The sequence below is a fragment of the Struthio camelus genome, chromosome Z, assembly GCF_040807025.1.
Source record: "Struthio camelus isolate bStrCam1 chromosome Z, bStrCam1.hap1, whole genome shotgun sequence".
In the NCBI taxonomy this organism is placed as follows: Eukaryota; Metazoa; Chordata; class Aves; order Struthioniformes; family Struthionidae; genus Struthio; species Struthio camelus.
The window spans coordinates 25,667,359-25,686,924 of NC_090982.1; the positions used below are offsets into that span (position 1 = coordinate 25,667,359).

Below are 19,566 nucleotides of genomic sequence, written 5' to 3' on the forward strand. Positions count from 1 at the left end.
GGTATGGGGTGTGTGTGTGTGTAAGGGGTGTGTTGGTGGGGTATGGGGTGTGTGTGTGTAAGGGGTGTGTTGGGGGAGTATGGGGTGGGGGGTATGGGGTGTGTGTGTGTGTAAGGGGTGTGTTGGTGGGGTATGGGGTGTGTGTGTGTAAGGGGTGTGTTGGGGGAGTATGGGGTGGGGGGTATGGGGTGTGTGTGTGTAAGGGGTGTGTTGGTGGGGTATGGGGTGTGTGTGTAAGGGGTGTGTTGGGGGAGTATGGGGTGGGGGGGTATGGAGTGTGTGTGTGTAAGGGGTGTGTTGGTATGGGGGTGTGTGGGTAAGGGGTGTGTTGGTGGGGTATGGAGTGTGTGTGTGTGTAAGGGGTGTGTTGGTGGGGTATGGGGTGTGTGTGTGTATGTGTAAGGTGTGTGTGAAAGGGGTGTGTGGGAGGGGGGTGAAGGGGTTAATGTTGCATTTTCGTGTGTGAAACATGAGAAACACACACACACACACACACACACACACAGAGATATATATATATATAATATATTAGAAGCCTGGTATATATGTTATTTGTAGATATAAAAACGCGTACTCCAAACCTATGTTCAGCCTTTGCGAGCGCGTCGCAGCGTCTCTTCTGAACGCAGCGCTGTCGTGGCCCTGCTCTCATGTCCCCTGCGGCGGTGAGGCTCTCCCTGGGGTTTCTCCACCTTGCGCGTGTGGCGCGTTCGCTGTCCCCGAAGGCCGCCTGCTTTTTTTAAGTGGACAGGCTGTATGTGTAAGGAGGAAGGCTTGGTCTGTGGTTAGTGTGGAGGTGAGGTTTTTTTTGGTTCATCCCCACAACCTTGGACTGGCCATGGATGTTGTTGAAGTTGGAAGATTATGGAACTCCTGGGTTTTTCAGTTAAATCAGAGCTGGGAGCTTCAGGCTGCTGAGCAAAGGAGCGTTCGTTTCTCAGATGTGTCTGTGGTTTTGCTCGTGTGTAATCCTGGTTTCCAGCTAACATTAAAAAAAAGAAAGTGCAGTGTTAATGGGAAAGTGTGTTTCCTATGCCCATTGCTGAACTGGAGTAGTTGATATAAGCCTGAAATATTTTAGAGCAATAAGTACATAACCTAGCAGAACTGCAGAACCTATATGGTTTGCGCACTTGTACATGAGAAGCAGAATTTATTTGTAGTCACCTTGTACATGCACGCACACACGCACATGCACACACACACAATCTCTCCCTCCCCTCCTCCCTCCCTCAGCTAAAACGTGAATCAAAGTCATAGTAAGCAAAAGAAATTTACACCTAATTATTTGTTTTGTGGCTTGTGAAATAATTGGTACTGTAAGTACACTTCTTGTGTGCAGTTTGTCTTTATTAACCCTAATACCTGTAATATGTGATATGCATACGTATCAGCCATGAGTGTACTACCAGTTGGTGCTTTCGTTTGTGTAATTATTTCCAGAGTGTATTAAAAGGGGAGGGGGAAGAGAGAGAAACTGTGCAGCTGCTCTGGGTAACTGTCGCACTGTCACTGCACCCTTCGTGTCCTGTGTTCTTTGGTGTCTACTGTGTTTGCCTGTTTCATCTCTTCTAAGTCAATCTTGTGAATGCCTTAACACAGAATCTGTTGTATTTGACAGTTTCGTTGCTGCAATCCAAATAGGAAGTAGGTACAATCAATTGCTGATGCTTCTGATGAAACTTAAATAACCGTGGCAGTGGGCTGGTGTCTTACCTAACACAGGTCTCATGAGGAAGGGTGACTTGAGCGCTGGAACAGGTTGCCCAGAGAGGTTGTGGAGTCTCCTTCCCTGGAGATGTTCAAAAACTGCCTGGACACAATCCTGGGCAATATGCTCTAGAGGACCCTGCTTGCGCAGGAGGGTTGGACTAGGTGATCTCCAGAGGTCCCTTCCAACCTCAACCATTCTGTGATTCTGAGGATGAAGTTTAGATACATTGACCCGAGGTGAATGGAAAGCCTGACTGTGTGCTGTTACGGTGTCAGCTATGATAGTTACAGAGTTTGTATCTACAGCTTTATGCTTGGTATGGCTATTGTTTAAGCGCTTTATTTAAACAAAATCTGAATTAATACATTCAAAATGAAAAATGAAGTGGTCTCTGAATTTAGAGATCTCACAGTGTATTTCCACCAATTGGTGGACTGGGAGACCATGCTGTTAGTCTCCTCCCTGTTTCCTCAGAAAGCAACATATTATGGTCCTGTTTTCATCAGTATTAATGGAATTCTGGGCCTTCTGAAGTTAATGGCAAAGCTTCTCTTGACTTGGCTTGATCCAGCATTTTGCCCTTTATTATATTTCCTTGTTTGTACTCCAGTGCCTCTCTGTTTTATTGAGAAAAGGAATGTAAAAAGAGTGCTTAAAAAAGGAAAGTGTGTTGTCCGGTCTCTACTGAGTATACAGGGCTTCTTAAAACTGTATTAGGTTCTGCCTTTCATGTAAAGAAGTAGGAATTAAGTGGTTGGATGGATGCAGCTTCTTTTTGTTACACAACTGGGAGCCTATACCATGAATAAGTAAACTGTATTGGCTAGGAATCCAGTGGCAGCTTCAGTGTCAGGGAAAGGAAGCTTGGACTGGGCTTTCCTCCAACCTGTTGAGTCTGAGATTGTGAGAAAGCTCATGTTTGGGGGGAATATGGGTACTTAGATAGGGAGGAGCTGTCAGTGTGTCTCCTGCAGCGATTCTATTCTGTATATTATGGATAATTCTCTTTGTTCATTATTTTGTAGGAAAAGATAGAAAAATAATCTGCAGAGATACTACAGCTATGATTTCCAGTTTCCTCTGTATTTTTCCTGTTAAAACTATTCAAACAGGATAAACTTTATGGCTATAGTTCTAGGAAATCCATTTTTCACAGCTTGTGATTACTAGAAAAGATGCAACAAATGAGGATTCATCTGACCTGTGAAGCATTTTTAGCATCTTATGTGTAGCAGAAAGTGGTAAGTTGCAGTATTTTCTTAAGAGTTTAACGTCAGTAATGCTGCAGGATTCTTTTCAGATGACCTGAACTATCATCTTTAAGAGTTATGAAGCAAACAGTTTAGTGGAGTTCATATTTTAAAACTTTACTTGGAAAGTATTTCTTACCATCAAAATGTAGAACTCGCCAAGAATCCAGATGTGACCTAGGCCGGTAGGACAAAGTTCTGCCTTGAGGCAGAGTTCCTGAGTATGTGTATCTTAGCTGGAATGTACAATGGAAGCTACTACGTACATATCTACATATGATTACTTTCGATGCTATAGAAGAATAAAATATTCCCTAACTTACTAAACAGCCTTCATGAACCTTCCAGGCATATCTGTCCAGTAGCTTAACAGCACAATAAATATGAAAATGCCTCTTGGGCCTAGAGTGGTAGCAGTTAGCTAAGGAGGCAGATGATTGTCGGCAGCATTCCGGGGGGGGGGGCTGTTAATCAGTAAGAGAGCAGTATCATTTTTACGTGTTTTCAGTCTCTAGTTCTTGTTAATAATATGGTATTAGTGATTTTGGATGAACAATTCTTTTTAAAACAACAGTGTCAGAAAAAACAAGTATTGGAAGAAAACAGCTGTGGTCCAACAGCTTTCTTCTCCAACTACAATAAATTATAACACCTATCTATTATTTATTTATTGTTTAATAATGTATGCATTCAGCCTGCCATGTCTTTCCTTTGCACATTCTTATCTAACCTGTGATGAGAAAGCATTTCAGGAGCTGTCTTCTTGCGATTCTTGGTCAGTATGGGCTTTTCCGACAGAATACAGGATGTCCAGCTAGACTGTCATTTCAGGCTGCACACATAGAGCTGTCAGAGGCACATTGTTGGCCTTTGATTGAACTGTGCAGCTTGCTGCCAGGGTCAGTGCTTGGCACTGACTGCACTTCTTTCTGTGTTCCAGCACAGCAAAAATTTGCTGGGTAGTGTGTGTTTCTTCTAGAGGCCAGGGCTGAAGATTTTTGAAAAACTGCAGAACGTGATGAAAAACAAATTATTTTACTGATTATTTTGTACCCTCCCTTCCCCCCCCTCCCCCCAAAAGAGAAATAATAGTCAAGGCTTTTTGGATTCGTCTGCTTACAGAACGTTTTTAAGCAACTCAGGAGCAGTAGCTTAACTGATTGGTAATGTGTGTGTGTTCCTTAGATGATGCCTGCAGAACTCCTATTTCTGTGAGGAGTTCCAATTAATGTTTTGTCTGTGGTCTTACATAATGATTGCAGTTAAACAAATGGTTTGGCTTTAAATTTTTACTTTCCAGCACTTAAAATTCCCCCCAAATGTTGCTGTTTAGCATCAAAATGGGTATATTGTTCCTGACCCAGTACCTTGTTTGCCAGGAAGTTCCCTTCCATTGCTAACAACGGATATTTGTGTGTGCTTTACCTCAAGCTGGTGTGTTACAGTAGGTCATGCTTTAAAAGGCCTGAGTTCAGATTTTTAAAGCTATAGTGTTGATCACAGACAGCTGCCTCCTGGAATTTCCAAACACTGCTATATGCCCAGTTCCCCTTTGGTAAATCCACTCCCCTAGCTATTCATGTGCAGTGCCCAGTGCACATAAAAAAGGCTTAATGATCATAAAAAAGGTTTAATGATCGGTAAGAAGGAGGAAGAAGGGTGGAGGAGGTCTTGTGTCACATGCCTCAGACGTACTTACCAAGCTGTTGATCAGATGTGAGCAGCCCCACAAAAAACCGTTGGTAAATTAGTCATTGCTGTCCCTTCCGTGCATGTGAAATACGTATAATCCAGTCTGACACGGGGATTTTTCGAGGACGTATTGTGTCTTTTTCTGGGTTGCCTTTTCTTTTGAGAGGTTACTATGATGCCTTCCTAATTTTAACATCAATATGGTTTTGAACTATTGAGTTTTATCAATGAACCGTTTTGTCTCTTGCAACAATTCAACACTATTTTCCAAGCTTACTTTTCTTTTTTACTTTGCAGAAGCCAGTAGACATTGCTAATGTCTTCTACAGCAGTGAGAAAGGACTAACGCTCTTGGGTAACAATGATTTGAAAATGGATTACATTTTTCTTACTTTTTAAAATTTTTTTTACTTTGCTTGATTGTCTATATGCAGGTGTATAACTTCTTTTTCTCTCAAAACGAAAGAGGTGAACACTCCCTCATGGCTTGCTTCCACTTTGTGTGTCGGAAGGTCATTGAGTGTATCATGGTCTTTATGTTGCTCAAACTGCTTGCCCTTCTGAACTTCAGAGTGAACTTTCAGTCAGTATGTGAGTGGTAACTTAATGAGAAAGCTTCTAAGTCTTGAAGACTGTGAATCATATAACTTCTTTTTAGCTCCCTATGCAGAGGGGTTCTTTGGTTTTTCTTTCCCAGTTCTTTCAAAACCTCATGTAATTTTTAAAGGAGACTAATAGTCAGGAAAGGAGGAAAAATATTTGCTCTATCACTTGCTGATCCTGTTCTGGTCAGTTAATCCTTTATGTACTTCAGTTTACAGTTCAGTGGAAATGGTCTTTTCCATTTCAGAAGAATGTGACAGTTCAGTTTCATTTAATGTTTGAAGAGATGCCTGAAGTTCCTTACATTGCCATTATATGCATGCAAAGTGTTGGCTTGGTAACATATTGCATCAGGAGTTCTAGTTTCGAAATGTTCTGCTGGCATCCTGTCAAGTGAAGGAAGAATGGCTGCAGATAAGCTTGGATTAGTGCTTTGGGAATGAATCAACCGAGTGAAAGTTACTATATTGATAGTTCAGAAAAAAAGATGGGGGGGGGATTTCTCTCCACACTTCTCCCCTTATTTTGTTGATTGAGGGTCTTTGATCAACTGCTGTCATTAATACTATTGATGGGAATAATTTCTACATACGTTTGGTGGGGACTGGTTGAAAATTTCTCTCTCTCAACATACTTGGATATTAGCAAGTCATGTACTAGTACAAAGTGCAGAATGAACTTCAGCATCACTTCCTTACTTGCCAGAGGACTGGGAAGAAGGAATGGAAAATACTTGAATTTTTCCATCTCTTTTGTCCTTCTATTGCTTTCTTATTGCAAAGATTTTAATCAGCGTGATCAGGTGAGTGGTGAGGTTGTGTAACATAGCTTTATATTAGATGATAGGTTGCTGATAACCCTCCCCCAGAAATATTCAGGGCTGAGGTAAACGTCTACGCTTAGCTTTATTGCTTGAAAGAGCAGTTATACTTCTGTGGAAGCTCTGAGGTGGAAACTGCTGTGAGCAAAGGGATTCTGAATGTGGTCTACGGAAGCAGGTGCAGCTGACTTAATCCATTAACTCATGATAATTGATATGTCAGGAGGGGATTGGGGTGAAACCAAATGATTTTTTTGTTTGTGTGTTCCCGTTCTTTTTCTAAATGTACTAGGAGGAGTGTCGGTATGAGGCAGACAGACCCAATCTCTTCAAACGCAATCCCAGGAGCAATTTTATGGATGGCAGAATAAATACTGAAGTTCCTTGTGCAACAGTTTAGCTGTCATGTTAAATATGTGCATGTTGTATTAAAGTTTAGGGGTCGCATTTAGCAATGCTTTCTGACATGAAAGAGTAAGCAGTTGAGACATCTTGTGAGGGAGAGGTGGATTGCTTAAGACTCTGAGGGTAGGAGCATGATGACAAAAAGAAAGGAAGGAGGAGACATGTGAGTGAAAACAGTTGTAAAAATCCTTTGAGGATGGGATATCTGAAAAGTGGGAAGTGACTTTCTAACAAAGACTGCAGAGCAAGCAATGGCTTCACTGCGTGGTGATTAATGAAACCGGTAACTCCATAATACTTTGCTAATAAATCAAACAAGACATATGCAGAAGATACTTGTTGTGGTTGCTCATCCTTTTGATGTATCTGAATGCTGCTGAACATGTGATTTCAAGCTCAGAACTACTTAACTCACTTTAATAAGGCTGATCTTAGAGATTTGATTGAGATTTTTAGAATCATCCATTTTTGACTCGCTTTTTTAACAGAAATTTGAATTAGACTTTTAGTAATATGGATATTCAAATTAATTTTAAGCTTTTATTTTTCTGCCTCATGGGAATATGACCTCCTCTGTGACATTTGTGTTTTAGAAGGGTTGTGGCGTGACATTGAGACTTGTATGAACTATATTGTATTTTGTGAATTTGATGGAGTTTCAGTCTTAAAGTGCAGTCAAATATACCATCAAAACTACTGGACCATACGGAACTTTTTTCAGGTTTGTTTCCATCAGCCCAGAAAAGAGAACTCGTGGCAGTATGTAATCTTATTGCCACAGGAATGTTCAAGAAAAGTAAAATGCTTGCGAGAGTATGGCTTATAATTCTTCTGCTAATAGAGTTAGAACAAAGGATACTAGAAATCTTAACAGGGGAAGAAAAATCTAATTTAGTTTGTGACTGAGCTCAGAAACTAACAATTGTACCTTTGTTTGAATTGTCTTGCATTATGACCGGATGATTAAATATAAATGCTGACCTGATTGGATTGTATCCCAGTAGTGAATTGGCCTTTTAAAAACAAGTTACATGAAGCAGTAGACAGATACCCAGCTTGCTATTCTCAGATTCAGGAGCTTTAGTTGTTGGATAATGAAGTTTATGTAATCATAGAATCTATAAGGATCGTGGAATAGCAGAAATGTAGTTCCTGTCAGGTAGTTGCTTGATGCTAGAGTTGGTTGCTTCTCGCACTTAATTTGCTATTTGAACATAGAGGAAAGAAACCCAGGCATGTAGCAGCAGGAGCAGTAGAAGATATATCACTGTAGTTGATTAAGAATTGTAATCAGTGCTCCAAAGTGCAGAACAGATGTGGTACTTTGGTTTGTTTTTTCTCTCAGATTTGTATTTTAAGATATGAGCGTAAAAGCTATGCTTTGGCTGCTGAGAATAACTGATTCTGAAATTATACACTTCAAGGATGACAATTGTACTTTTCTTTTTTTTTTCATAGTTAAACTAGTAAAAAGACATCTAAAACATCCAGCATAATGAAATTGATTGATTATGCACACCTAATGAGTTTGTCTCCATCAATCCCTGATCCTGCAAGTGTATCAGTGCAGATTTTTCATATGAATGCCAAACAAAAAAGTAGTCCTGTTGAACTTAAGCTTGTGCACAGACTGATTGTGTATTTGGGCTCTCCGATTTGGATTACATGGGTCTCTAAAGCAGCAGAAAATATAGAAGCAAGGCAAATGGAAAGTGATGCTTTACGTTTACAGTTAAAATGAATGCAGGTTGTTATGTTAGACGACTGTTAAAGGTTTTTGACCGTCTCCTCACTTCTCTGTGTGTATGCACATGTGCTGCGTACAAACTAAAACTGATCATTCAGCCTTCTGTCTAGGTTAATTCTGATGTTCATCAGAAGCTGTTTGACTTCCAGTTTTCTATCCTTTGAGGCATTACTATGTTTCTAAAAAGAGCAAAACCACCTTATTAGCTTTATTGCAAGACTGAGCACACACCAAGTCTGAGAGATGGGGTTTGTTCAGTTTTCTAAAACACCTGAAACACATAGGGGAGAATGAATTACCATTTTCAAGGTTTCTCCATTGGAATGAAGCTGTGCATCCCAGAATGCTTAGGAAACGAGGCTTTCCTCTGTGAAACATCATTTGAAAGGAAAGAAAATTTTGATGAAAAGTTCCCACAGGCTTATTCCTCAAGAGACAGAAATGCTGTCTAGAAAATAGAATAAAACATTTTTACTCCTTTTTTGGAAACGACATATATTTTCTTCTCTGAAATGGTAATTTCATATTTCAAATGAAGCTGTTCCCTGCACAAATTTTGAACAACTGGTTGTTTCCTGTTGCGGGAAGTGCTGGAACAATTGCAGCGTAATTTTAACAGGGTAATGACAGAGCTGTTCTTGGGCAAAAAATAATGGAGACAACTTACTGCTGAAGTAGAGCTAAGGTATATTTTTATGAATGTTATGATTTTTGTAGGTATGACCTGTGCGTCTTGCAGCTGTGTTTTGGTTGCAAACAATTTCATTTTTTTCTGTCTTGAATAGGCTTCTGTTTAGCTGGTAATGGGATATTGTACTGGATTTTGATGATGCATATGTATGCATCTAAACTCAGTAGAAGGCAGCTGTAACATTACAGCTGCTCTGCCCGTCCCTTCCACCCTGTTCCAAATGAGTTTGGAAGTTTTGCCTGTATGTTTTACTTTTTAGCATGCCAAAGCTCTAAACTGATGTTGAGTTTGTGTTCTGAATGACTTGTTGCACTCTGGTGTAAATACGTCTCTTTGCCCTTCTCGCTGTGTTTTTTCACAGTAAAGGTGAATGAAGACCTGCTCCTGGTAAAACACCATTGGAGGAGTTTAGGTGGCTGCTTCGATATTGACCCTCTTTCAACAGTTACAGAGGGAGCAGGCATTTTTTAAAATATGTTGTTCCATAGGCATCACAGCCTTTATATGCTACTTTTTTTTTTTAATCCTAATAGATTTTAGATAGTGAATTAAAATAATAACGATTTTTCTTACTGGCAGAGATCACAAGTACTGTGGAATATAAGTGAATAAATCTTAGCTAATTCCAGTGTGTATGTTTTGCTTGACTTTTCAAGTTTAGTGAGAAACTATGCCTTTATGTCCACAGAATCCGTATCCTGAAAACCTCATGGCAAGTGTAAGAGTATGAAACTTTCTATGTTCTCATCAAAAGTAGCCTGACATAAAAAACTTTACTGTAAAATTTTAACTATAGTTCTCCTTTTTATTATTAGTGCTGAAATGTAGTGTTTCTATCTTTAGATGCAACTGTCTTTTGGTATAGGATCAAAATCTTTCATTTAGAATTTTTTCCTATCTATTTCTGTGGGATCTTGGTGTGATTGATCAGCAACATGCATGGCTTACCCCTCTGGAGTCTCAGACGTTTCTCTCTTTTCAGAATATAAAACCGCTCAGGGAACTTGTTTATTTCCCTTGTTCAAATAGCGCAATTAATCCTTGAAATTATTCTGGTGGAAAGGCACTTAAAGCTAGAATTTCCAGAAAAATGCCTGCCTGCCTGCCTGCCTGATGATTGGATATATGCCACTGAACACTGAGATTAAAGAAACAAAACAGTAAAACCTCACAATACCCTATTTTAAAATCATATTTTCTTTCCTTTTTAATGTGGAAGAAAGGAACTGAAGTAAATTTTGGCCTAACAAGACACCTTTCTACCTACTTTTTCAATTCACACTGACCTAAGCGCTGCAAGCTTTTGACTGCTCATTCTCTCTGAGTTTATACTGATTTAAATACAGAAATAAGGATGAATACTAGCTCTGTTTCTCAGAATCTTCTAATTTATATGAATTTATGAAAATCACTCAAAGGTCAATCTATTCTAATTGAGAAATGAATAAATGAAGATATTTTATAACAATGAGTCTGAGTTCTTTATAGCAATAGCACTATGCTTGCTGGCTGCCAAAGCAATGGCATGCAGTTGTGTTTCTTAGGTTAAAAAGAAATGGTTAATGCAGCATTTATCTCTGTATGTGACAAGGAAATTGTTTGGGTTTCTGTTGCAGCATCACTGCACCATCTAGTGGCTCTCTGAATTAGTGATGGGTTGTACAATGAATCTGGGCTCTGTGATGTGCTAGGTTGCATGAATTGTCCTCACTATGCAGAAATAACTTACCAACAGTGGGGTTTTTTGAAAGACGAGATTTCCTGCCTATTCTGCTTATCTGTTCTAGACTTCTAAGTGCTGTGCGGATTCAGCTGGAGATGGATATCCTTTGTGTATACCATCTTAACATGTAGCATGAGGAGAAAAAAAGCTGATCTTCCAACTGTTCATCTGTGCTACAGGGGCATATATATTTTGGCACTTCAGTGTAATCCAGCTTTACTACCCTGGTGCATTTTTGATGATGAGGTTTCTTGTGATGCTTGAGCTGATCTTAAGTGCACACACTTCCAACGTTTCTCATGTTCCGTCCCTGGTTTTCGCCTGTCCCTCAGTAGGCCAGTTCAGCTCACTAAAAGGCCAGTGGGAGAAGCTGAATAGCTTTTTGATGCTTTAAGGAGCTGTTTTAGCTTCCTTGAGGGTCAAACACCTGAATTTATGGAGTAAGTCAAGAAGGAGTATGGATTATGAGCAGGAGGAGGCTTGAGATTGTTTTTGCAGAAGGAAGTTATTTTGTGTGTGTTGTGAAACCTGACCCAGAATATTGAGGTGGATGTGGGTATGACAGGAGCAACCGGGATTCCCAGAGATGAGAAGGGGAGTTAGTCTTCTCTGAACCTCGCAAAGATGTTCATTTCTAGAGGCAAGGAAACAAAAACGTTAATGAGCCTGAGTCAAAGAGAACCATCTTAAAAAAAACCCAAGTAAATAAACAACAAAAAAGCTTTGATTTTTTTTTAATTAGATATTTCTAAGGTGAATTGTGACCTGAATTCAAAATGCTTTTTGGAAAATCCTCCTCCTCTTCCCTTCAAAGTGCTTGGCCTGCTTTCTGAAAGTCTTTGGTCTGATTGGTAAATGTTAGTCTTTAAACATTTGAGAGTTTCCCAAGACAGTGTCTTGCTAGCCTTCACTGGAAAAAAGGTCCATGGAAAAACAATTAATATTTTTCCTAAGTTAGCCTAATTAATGCATTGTCTGCGTATTTATACATTACAACCGCCACAGGTTTTTTTGTTTTTTTTTTTTTAATAGGCAGTTGAAATTGATAAAGCAATTCACAGATTATATGCTCTACTCAGTAACCCAGCAAAAAGATGCTATATACTACATTCTGTAGGGGCTTTGTTGTAGTGTCCAGGTTATTTTTTATTCCTTTTGCTTTATGGAAGTGCAGAATAAATAAATATTTGCAAAAAACAAATCCCATGTCTCTATTTTGTTGTGTTTTTTTTTCTGTGTCCAGGGAAACGTCTGCAAAAAATTCTTTCCGCTGCAGATGCCATTTTCATTTCATCACTGTTAACCATTCTGGGAGTACTAGTGCAGGGACTGCTGTTATAGGCAGATTGTATGATATCCCTCATTGTATTTAAGCATCATGTCATAGACCTGCTGTGAACAGGATTAAGTGATACATTTTGAATTGAAGAGCACGTGATTTGTCACAGCTCTGAATCAGTGGAAATCTTATGTGCATGTGCAACTATTTTCCATCTCCTTCAGCTAATTTTTCCAAAAAAACTTGTGCCTTGGGGTACCTGGGACATTCTCCTGTACATGTTAGCAGCAGGGCTACAGTGCAAATGAGACCTGCATGTGTTTGTCACCTAATCATTCCTAGTACTCTGGTGAGAGTATTGTTTCCACTCAGCTCTTCCCTTCCGTGGTAGGACTGCTTTCTAGTTCAGTTTGCAATCTGAAGGGTGTTTGGGGTGCCATAATGCAACAGAGGTACAAATGAATGTAAGTTCTGCAGCCCTGGATTTGTTTCCCATCTGTTGACTGGCTATAACTTCCACTCTGGGAGAAGACTGGGTCCTATTTTCCTATTACAGATGTTCTGCTGCGAATCTCCTGTGTGATAGAAAAGGAGGGTAGCTGGGTGGTTGCCTCCTGACACTACATATTTCTGTGGATAGGCTACTTGACTTGAAGTCAAGAAGCCTGAATTATGTTCCTGATTCTGCAGTTGACTTGCCTTGAGATTGGGTATTTTTGAAAAGCAGCTTGGATGTGTTTCTGTGTAAGGCCATGCTGTTTATCAAATCTGGGAGAATGAATGAATGGAGACATTATGGAATGTTTATATTTTCTTTAAATAGATCTTTTTAGAGAAACTGTATTGCAAGGCTGTGGGTTCTAAATGCTTTTCTGTAAAGATGTACCAAGAACAAAGTCCAATAATGCTTGATGAATTTGCTTGTTACAAGCAAAATACCTCTATTCTGTCCTATTTGCAAGGAATTTGTTTCGTGAAGCAATTCAGGGGATAGCAAAGGCTATATCAAATATATAGTCTCTAATTGATAATCCTGCATTGGAGGGAAGGGGAAGGAATGACTGTCCATGTTTTTTCCATGTGAAATTTTTTTTCTCCTTCAAAGAGTGTCATTCCATTGCCATGTTGTAGATATAGTTACTTGTACAGTAAATGACAGGACATGTTTTTTTTTTTAAACTTTCTGCATCCTAGTATAACCATTTTGATGCTATTTTACTTGAATGAGAAAGTTGAACTGATGATTCTAAATACGGAGTATCATTTAACGTGGAGTTGTTCACTGTGTTTCTCCTACATAAGACTAGAGAAAAAAGGAGGAGTGTCTGCATTGCTGAAGAGCAATTGCATGTTACTCCTAGTGACCAGAAGAGGTGAATTCTAAGTAAAAATCTTCTGCAAACCCCTTTTTTATCCCTTCTCTGCCATTAATCTGAGGCATTCACTGTTCTGGGAACCTACTACTGAATGACCATCTGTTGTTCTTCTGGGGGTTCCTTTAGTGGTGCAGGATCCTACGCAGAAAGTAGGAGATGCTGCTCTGAAGCAAAAGTTTTATTAGCAGAAAACTAGGTGCCTCCTTTTTTGTAAGATGTTGGCTTTACTGTAAAAGGTCCATGGAAAGACAGAGATTTCCTCACCCTTCTAGGTTCTAATTGAGGATCTGCCTTACATATGCAAATATTTGATGAAAACACTTGAATTGGAGCCTTCTACTTCAGGGTGGTTTGAGCATCCTTCCCCACTACAGAAGAGAGGTGCCATTGGTGAAGGTGCCATTCCTCTTCAGTCATTTTTCACTTTCTTTAGAGAAAAGTGTGTTAGGGTGCAGCAACTTTAGAGTGCTGCTGATGTCTCTTGATGCAACTCTGGATTCTCTCCCCTGGCTGTTTATCTATCTCAGGGACCAGAACAGCCTCTGTCCCCATCCTTTGCAGGTGGGTGACTTTCAGTTAAAGTTGTTGGTCATCTTCAGTACAGCAGTTGGTCTTTAGGAAAAACTTAGACTCCACTCTGAAGGCTTTTAAGCTTAAGGTCATGGTACTAGATAAAGAAAAAACAAAACGAAACAGAAAAAAAAAAAGCCAAAATGGCCCTCTCTTTTGTGTCACTTGTATAATAGATCCTACATGACCATCATGTATTTCCTTCCTGTTTACTTATGTGGCCTTGTCCAGATTACGTCTGAGGAAACAGATCCTTCTCTAGACAGGTCTAAACAGGAAAAGGTCAAAGCAGTCAGTTCTGGGTGTAAGACTTGTAACTAGTTTTTCCCTTAGGGAGACCCTACTTTAATAAGGAAGCTCTTGCTTTACCTCCTGAGTCGATGGATGGACGTTCCCTCCTGCTGTAAGGCTTTACTGTGACATTCTAACATTGCTCTTTGGGTTTCCTGGAAGTTCTGCTGTTCTTCTCTCAGTCCCAGTTTCTGGGTTAGGTCATCATGACTAGTTCTTACTTGTTTTTCCCACATGATTCACAAACTTTTTTTTTTGTCTGGTTAGGCTCCTGGAAAGAGCCAAGTTGTGGTGTTCTCTTCTCAGAGTTTAGCTTTTTTTCAAAGAGAGGTTCAGACTAAAATATCTGTGGATAATAGATTTCAGATAGATCTCAAATGTCAAAGGTTAGTAATTGCATCTGTAATCTTAGGCCAGGAGGAAGTTAGCCTTTAGGCTTCAGTTAGTTTCCTTTAGCCCTTCCTTGCAAAGAGCCAAGGGGAGGGTCAAAAGACAGTATTGTACCCTTGAAAGTAGGTGTCATGGACAGTGAATTAGAACAACAGAACAGAACAAGACAAAACTATTTTCTTTCAATCTAACTTTTAAAAATTGCGAGAGGAGTTCTGATTCTGGAGAAGTTGTTTTCCTCCAAAGTGAAAGATCCAAATCCAAGAACCTGTACTCTCCTGTTAACTCGTCCATCTCTTGGCAGCTCCTGTCCTGACTATGCAAGAAAGCTCCTCAGAGTTGCAGTAACGTTCCTAGACTTCCTGAATTTTTTCCTTGGATACTCGTAAGTTCTTTTAGTGGAGTCAATCCATCTGTATTTCTCCTTTTCTTTTTGCGAAAAGGACAGACCAAAACCGAGGAGGAAGAGTCCCTGCTTTTATAAGCACTTGAGCTCATGGACAGTGCGTCACTGCGTCTATTCTCAATGTCATAACAGTTTGTTTCATGTCCTGTTTCTCTGACTGACAATTTGGAATGCTGTTGAAGCTTCGTAGGGAGGGAGGGAGAGAACAGGGGAGCTGGTACAGAGGTATAGGTCTCAAATGCATCCTTGCATTTTGCTTTTGCTTTCTGCGGCTTGTGGGGGGCGGGAAGAGGGGAAAAAATAGCAGTTTCAGAAACTGTGATTCAATTTGGAGGAATGAGTTTTTATTTGCAAACATTGATGAAGGCTCTAAACTATTTTGACGAAACTCTAATGGTAATTTTTGAATTACCTCCTTCAGTACATATGCTCTTGGAGTAGGAAACCCAAATCACAGGCAGAACCAGTATACTTTGTCCCTCTTCACTGTGTGTTTGCACTGCCTGTTCACCCTTGACAGCTGAGCTCTAACTGCTCAAACCTATGTTCTTTCTAGTTTTTCTGGTTAGCGGAGAGGAATGGGAGAGGTCAATGTGCTCACAGTTAAAGCACAGAACTTTGTATACAGTCTGTGTATTAAAAACAAAAAAATGAAAAACTGTGTTTTCCACTGTTATCTGAATTCTTAGCCTCCAGCAGTTAAAATTGCTCCAGTAAATTTGAAAAAAAAAAAAGAAAGGAAGAAAGAAAGAAAGAAAAATGCAGTCTACAGGTGGGGTTTTTGCTTAGCATTGTGTGCTGAACTTGGCACGTATTCATACCTGTTTGACATTTTAAGCTGTTGGTGAAGCTTACTTACATAAAGTTGGGGGGGAAATTTTGGTTAGGTCTTAAAGTTTACAGCATTTATGGTGCATCAGTGGAAATGATAGCTTGACACATTTTCCCATACAGTCATCTGTTTGGCTATGTGATTAGCTTATTCTTATGAATATCTTATTAAATGTTTGAGGGCAGAGGGAATAGCTGCTATTTGCAGCTCTTATGCTGTTCTTTCCTTTTTACTTGCTGAAACTAAGTCCCTAGTTTTGCAAGCATTTATACATAACTTAACATATACAGTTAAAGGGGTTACTCACATATGTACAGTTATTTCTGTGTAAGGATTTCCTGGATTCAGCAGTTGAATTATTAAGATTTGATAGAAGTTGCTAAACCACAGTTTAAAATACTCGAGATAATGGAGTCAAGTGGTAATTTTTACTGTCAAATGTTATCATCAGAACATGAATTTTCAAATAATCTCCAGTTTGCTTCTTAACCCTTTTGTTCTTCAGAGTTTCAAATAGGTTCCTGGCAAGGGGGAACCAGTATGTGCTTAGAATAAGAATAACTTGCTGCATATTAATTTGTTTCCAACACCTTTTTTTTTCTTTTTTTTCTTTTTTTTTAATTTAAGGTTACTCTACTGCGTTTTTCTGGGGGTGTCTTAAAGTGAGAGTTAGTTTAACTATTGAGAGATTTCTCAACTGTGGTTTTGATGTATTCCTGTGCGAAACTGACGGCAGGATTTGTTTGAGTATGTAGGCCACTATTGTATTAGAATTACATAACCATGTTGAGTGGTAGAAACAGATGAAAAGACTGGGATGTACGGCGTCCCCAAACAGATCATATCCGGCAACAATGAAGACAGCTCAAGCTCTACAAAGAATGTGGTCACATACAGTAAAAAAGTTGAGGATTTTAAAAGGACACGTGAGTTGCTTTTTGTTGCATCTTGCTTCAAGTCGTGTCATTCCCCACCACCGCCTTCCCCTGCATATCCTTCCCCCTCCAATCACTTTTGTAGCCAGATAGGGTTGTCTGGTTTTGGTTTTTTGTTTTAGTGTGAATGAACTTGTCTGCAGTGATCTCTCAGTTGCAAGTAATTGCATAAATCTCTTGATAGCTGTCAGTGAGAGCTGCAACAGCTGCCTGTTTATAACACAAAAATGATTGTAGGACGCTGACTAGTTTTACGCCAAAGATCCTATTAAAAGTCTATGCTGGATACACAGAAAGCACCTATCATTTTGGTATATGAGTATTAGAGAGATTTAAGCAAATCCTGACTACAGTGTTTAATTAGAGATGAACTGACTTTGGTCAGTAATGAATTTAGACTAGCTAATTTTAGTAATTTGCATTTACTGCACCTAGCCTGATATTTGTATAAAACATAGGTAGACTTGTAAAACAGTTGCTGTTAGTAACTGGCTGTGATAGTCTTACCATTTCGCCTGCCTTTCTCTCTCCAGTGTTTTGGCATGCGCTACCTCATTAGCTGTCATGGTCCTGGAGGGGATATGCAAAATACTCAGGATCCCTCTGTGTTTCCCCACAGATGAAATATAAAGAAATTTGCAGGGGTGAGGGAGGCTTTTTGTAACCCATCACTGGATGCATGCAGAGGAGAGTCTTATTATTAGCCTTGGAATACTGTTATAGCACAAATTTTGTTACAGTGGTAGAGGCTTTAATTTTAGTTTTGATCAAGTCCTCAAATGGTGATTTATAATATTTGTAGTCTCTCCCTCTCCCTCAGTCTTCTCTTCTCCATTAATCTGCCAGTATGGGTTAGTATCTCAGCAGTGGCAAGCAGCAGTACGTTTTATAATGTTAAAGAGATTATTGCTTAGAGATTTAAGGGAGTACAGATGTGTTTTGTGCCTTATGGGCTACCAAGGTGACCATTCAGCTCTCTGAACTGTGTTACATAGCCTGTGTAATTTTATCGGTATGGCAGGAAATAGTCCCTTTTGTCCTGGTAATTATGTTGTAGAAAATCAGCTTTGCAAGTACATAGTGTACTTTCCTTTGCTAATATAGCATACAGTAACTGGGAGGCCGTTTCCCCAGGGAGGAGTTTCTAAAAATGTATTACTTTAACAAATGTTTATGAATTTAAAATTGAATTATTTAGTTAGCTTTTATTGAATGCTCACTAATAATTTCAAGCTAAAAATAAACGCCCCAAATTGATACAGGAAGTACTTGATACAGTCACTGGTGCTAGAGGACCTCTTCCTGGACGCAGCTGAGCTGGTACTATAGGTTTAACGTCTTGCATGGCCTCAGTTGTAGGCATCTTTAGGCAGTAGTTTCTTTTCACTTATTTTCATGACCAGATAGTGTGCAGCTTATTCTTCAGAGCAAAATAAACTTAACTGGGTTAGTTTAAGATGCTTTGCTTTACTACATGGGGTGTCCGTCTATTTTGCACAAGGTTTCACTTGCGCCATTGCTTATGGGAAGCCTAACTTTTTGGAAGGAAATTCCCATTAGCTTAGTTGTTTCATACCATAAATCCACACCCAGTATGTTTACTATCTCTTCTTCAGTCTCTTTTCTGTGGCATTGCACCAAATGCAGTCACTTCTCAGGCCTTCTTTGAATAGACGGCACATTGAAAGAAGTGATGTTAGAGTTTCTGGAAGAGCAAGGTAAAGGTGCTGCCCTCTGTCCTCCAGGGTAATAGGCTCTTGCCCGTTGTGTCCTGCCAGCCTTGCCGTTCTGCCTGCACAGGCCTGGACTCACTACGCTCGGTTGGTAGGTAATGTTGGAAAGAACTGCATGCAGTGCAGACTGGATTTAAGTGACGTTCATTTGATAAATGTAAGTTGTTCAGGCCTTTGTGTGGTAAGAGGGATGGAAAAGGTTTTCTGTGCTCCCTGTTTTTGCAAAATTTGAAACCAGGCGCTTGTCCTTTAGATATAGCAATCGTTTTGGTACTGTCTTTCTTTTCTAAAACTCTCTTCGGAGAAGTCAGCTGGAATCTGAATGACAGTAATGCCCTTCTTTAGCACAGACTGGTTTTCTGCAGAGCTTAAAAATATGATTAGTAGGTCTTTAGTAGGTAAAATATTTACCCATTTTCATACATGTCAGACAAGCAAGCTTAGTCACTTTTATTTACCATTGCATCACTGCAGCTCAGAAGAAGCACTTAATCAAGGAGAAAGATTTTTTACTCGTGCAAGGTTCTCTGTGTGATGGAACAAGCATAGTGGGACAGTTCGCTGTCAGCTGAAGGGCTATACATCTCCGCTGGTAACGTGGGAATAATAGAGAAAATTATTTAATTGTCCGTGTGCTTCAGCAAATAGAGTAATTCACTGACCCAAGACATGTACATTTTAATAATAGCAATTATAAATGCCTCTCATTCTCATCTCATCTAAACAAGTAAGACATTTAAAAATAGTTACTTGTGTTCATTTTAATATAGATCATCTTCTCCTCCAGCCATGTTAAAATGCATTCTTTAACTAGACCCAAAAGGTCAAGCAAACTTCTGCACTGGATAGCATTGTCTATTTTCTGTGAGAACAGTGTCAATGCATTACTGTGTTTCTATGTTGCAAACTTCTTGATAAGTGCGCTGAATACCCTGGGTATTCATTTAAGAATGCTAAGCAGAAACAGCACCAACCGCTTGCTAAATAGAATCGTCAGCTGCCAGAAAACATCTGCTCTGGAAATACAGGGATGTTTCAAAATACAGGCACACCTTCCAGTGTGTCACTTCTCTGTGTGTTGTTTCCGAGTTCTGTTGCTAGTCATCCCT

The 19,566-nt window shown here is 39.6% G+C and overlaps 1 protein-coding gene across 11 annotated transcripts in view; it reads left to right on the top strand.

Moving 5' to 3' along the window:
• TJP2 (tight junction protein 2) overlaps window positions 1–19,566 on the top strand; it is a 67,973-nt gene that overhangs the window by 23,507 nt on the left and 24,900 nt on the right. The window contains exon 3 of one of the 11 annotated variants that reach the window (XM_068926605.1): window positions 4,954–5,011. The exons of 9 other annotated variants lie outside the window; for them this stretch is intronic. Coding sequence is in view for 1 of the 2 variants with exons in the window: in XM_009672060.2 (XP_009670355.2) it covers window positions 16,644–16,715 (72 nt within the window). In the remaining variant the exon portion in view is untranslated. Of the gene's footprint in view, window positions 1–4,953; window positions 5,012–16,628; window positions 16,716–19,566 lie in introns of those variants that run through there. One more of the 11 variants, XM_009672060.2, reaches the window with a different exon arrangement.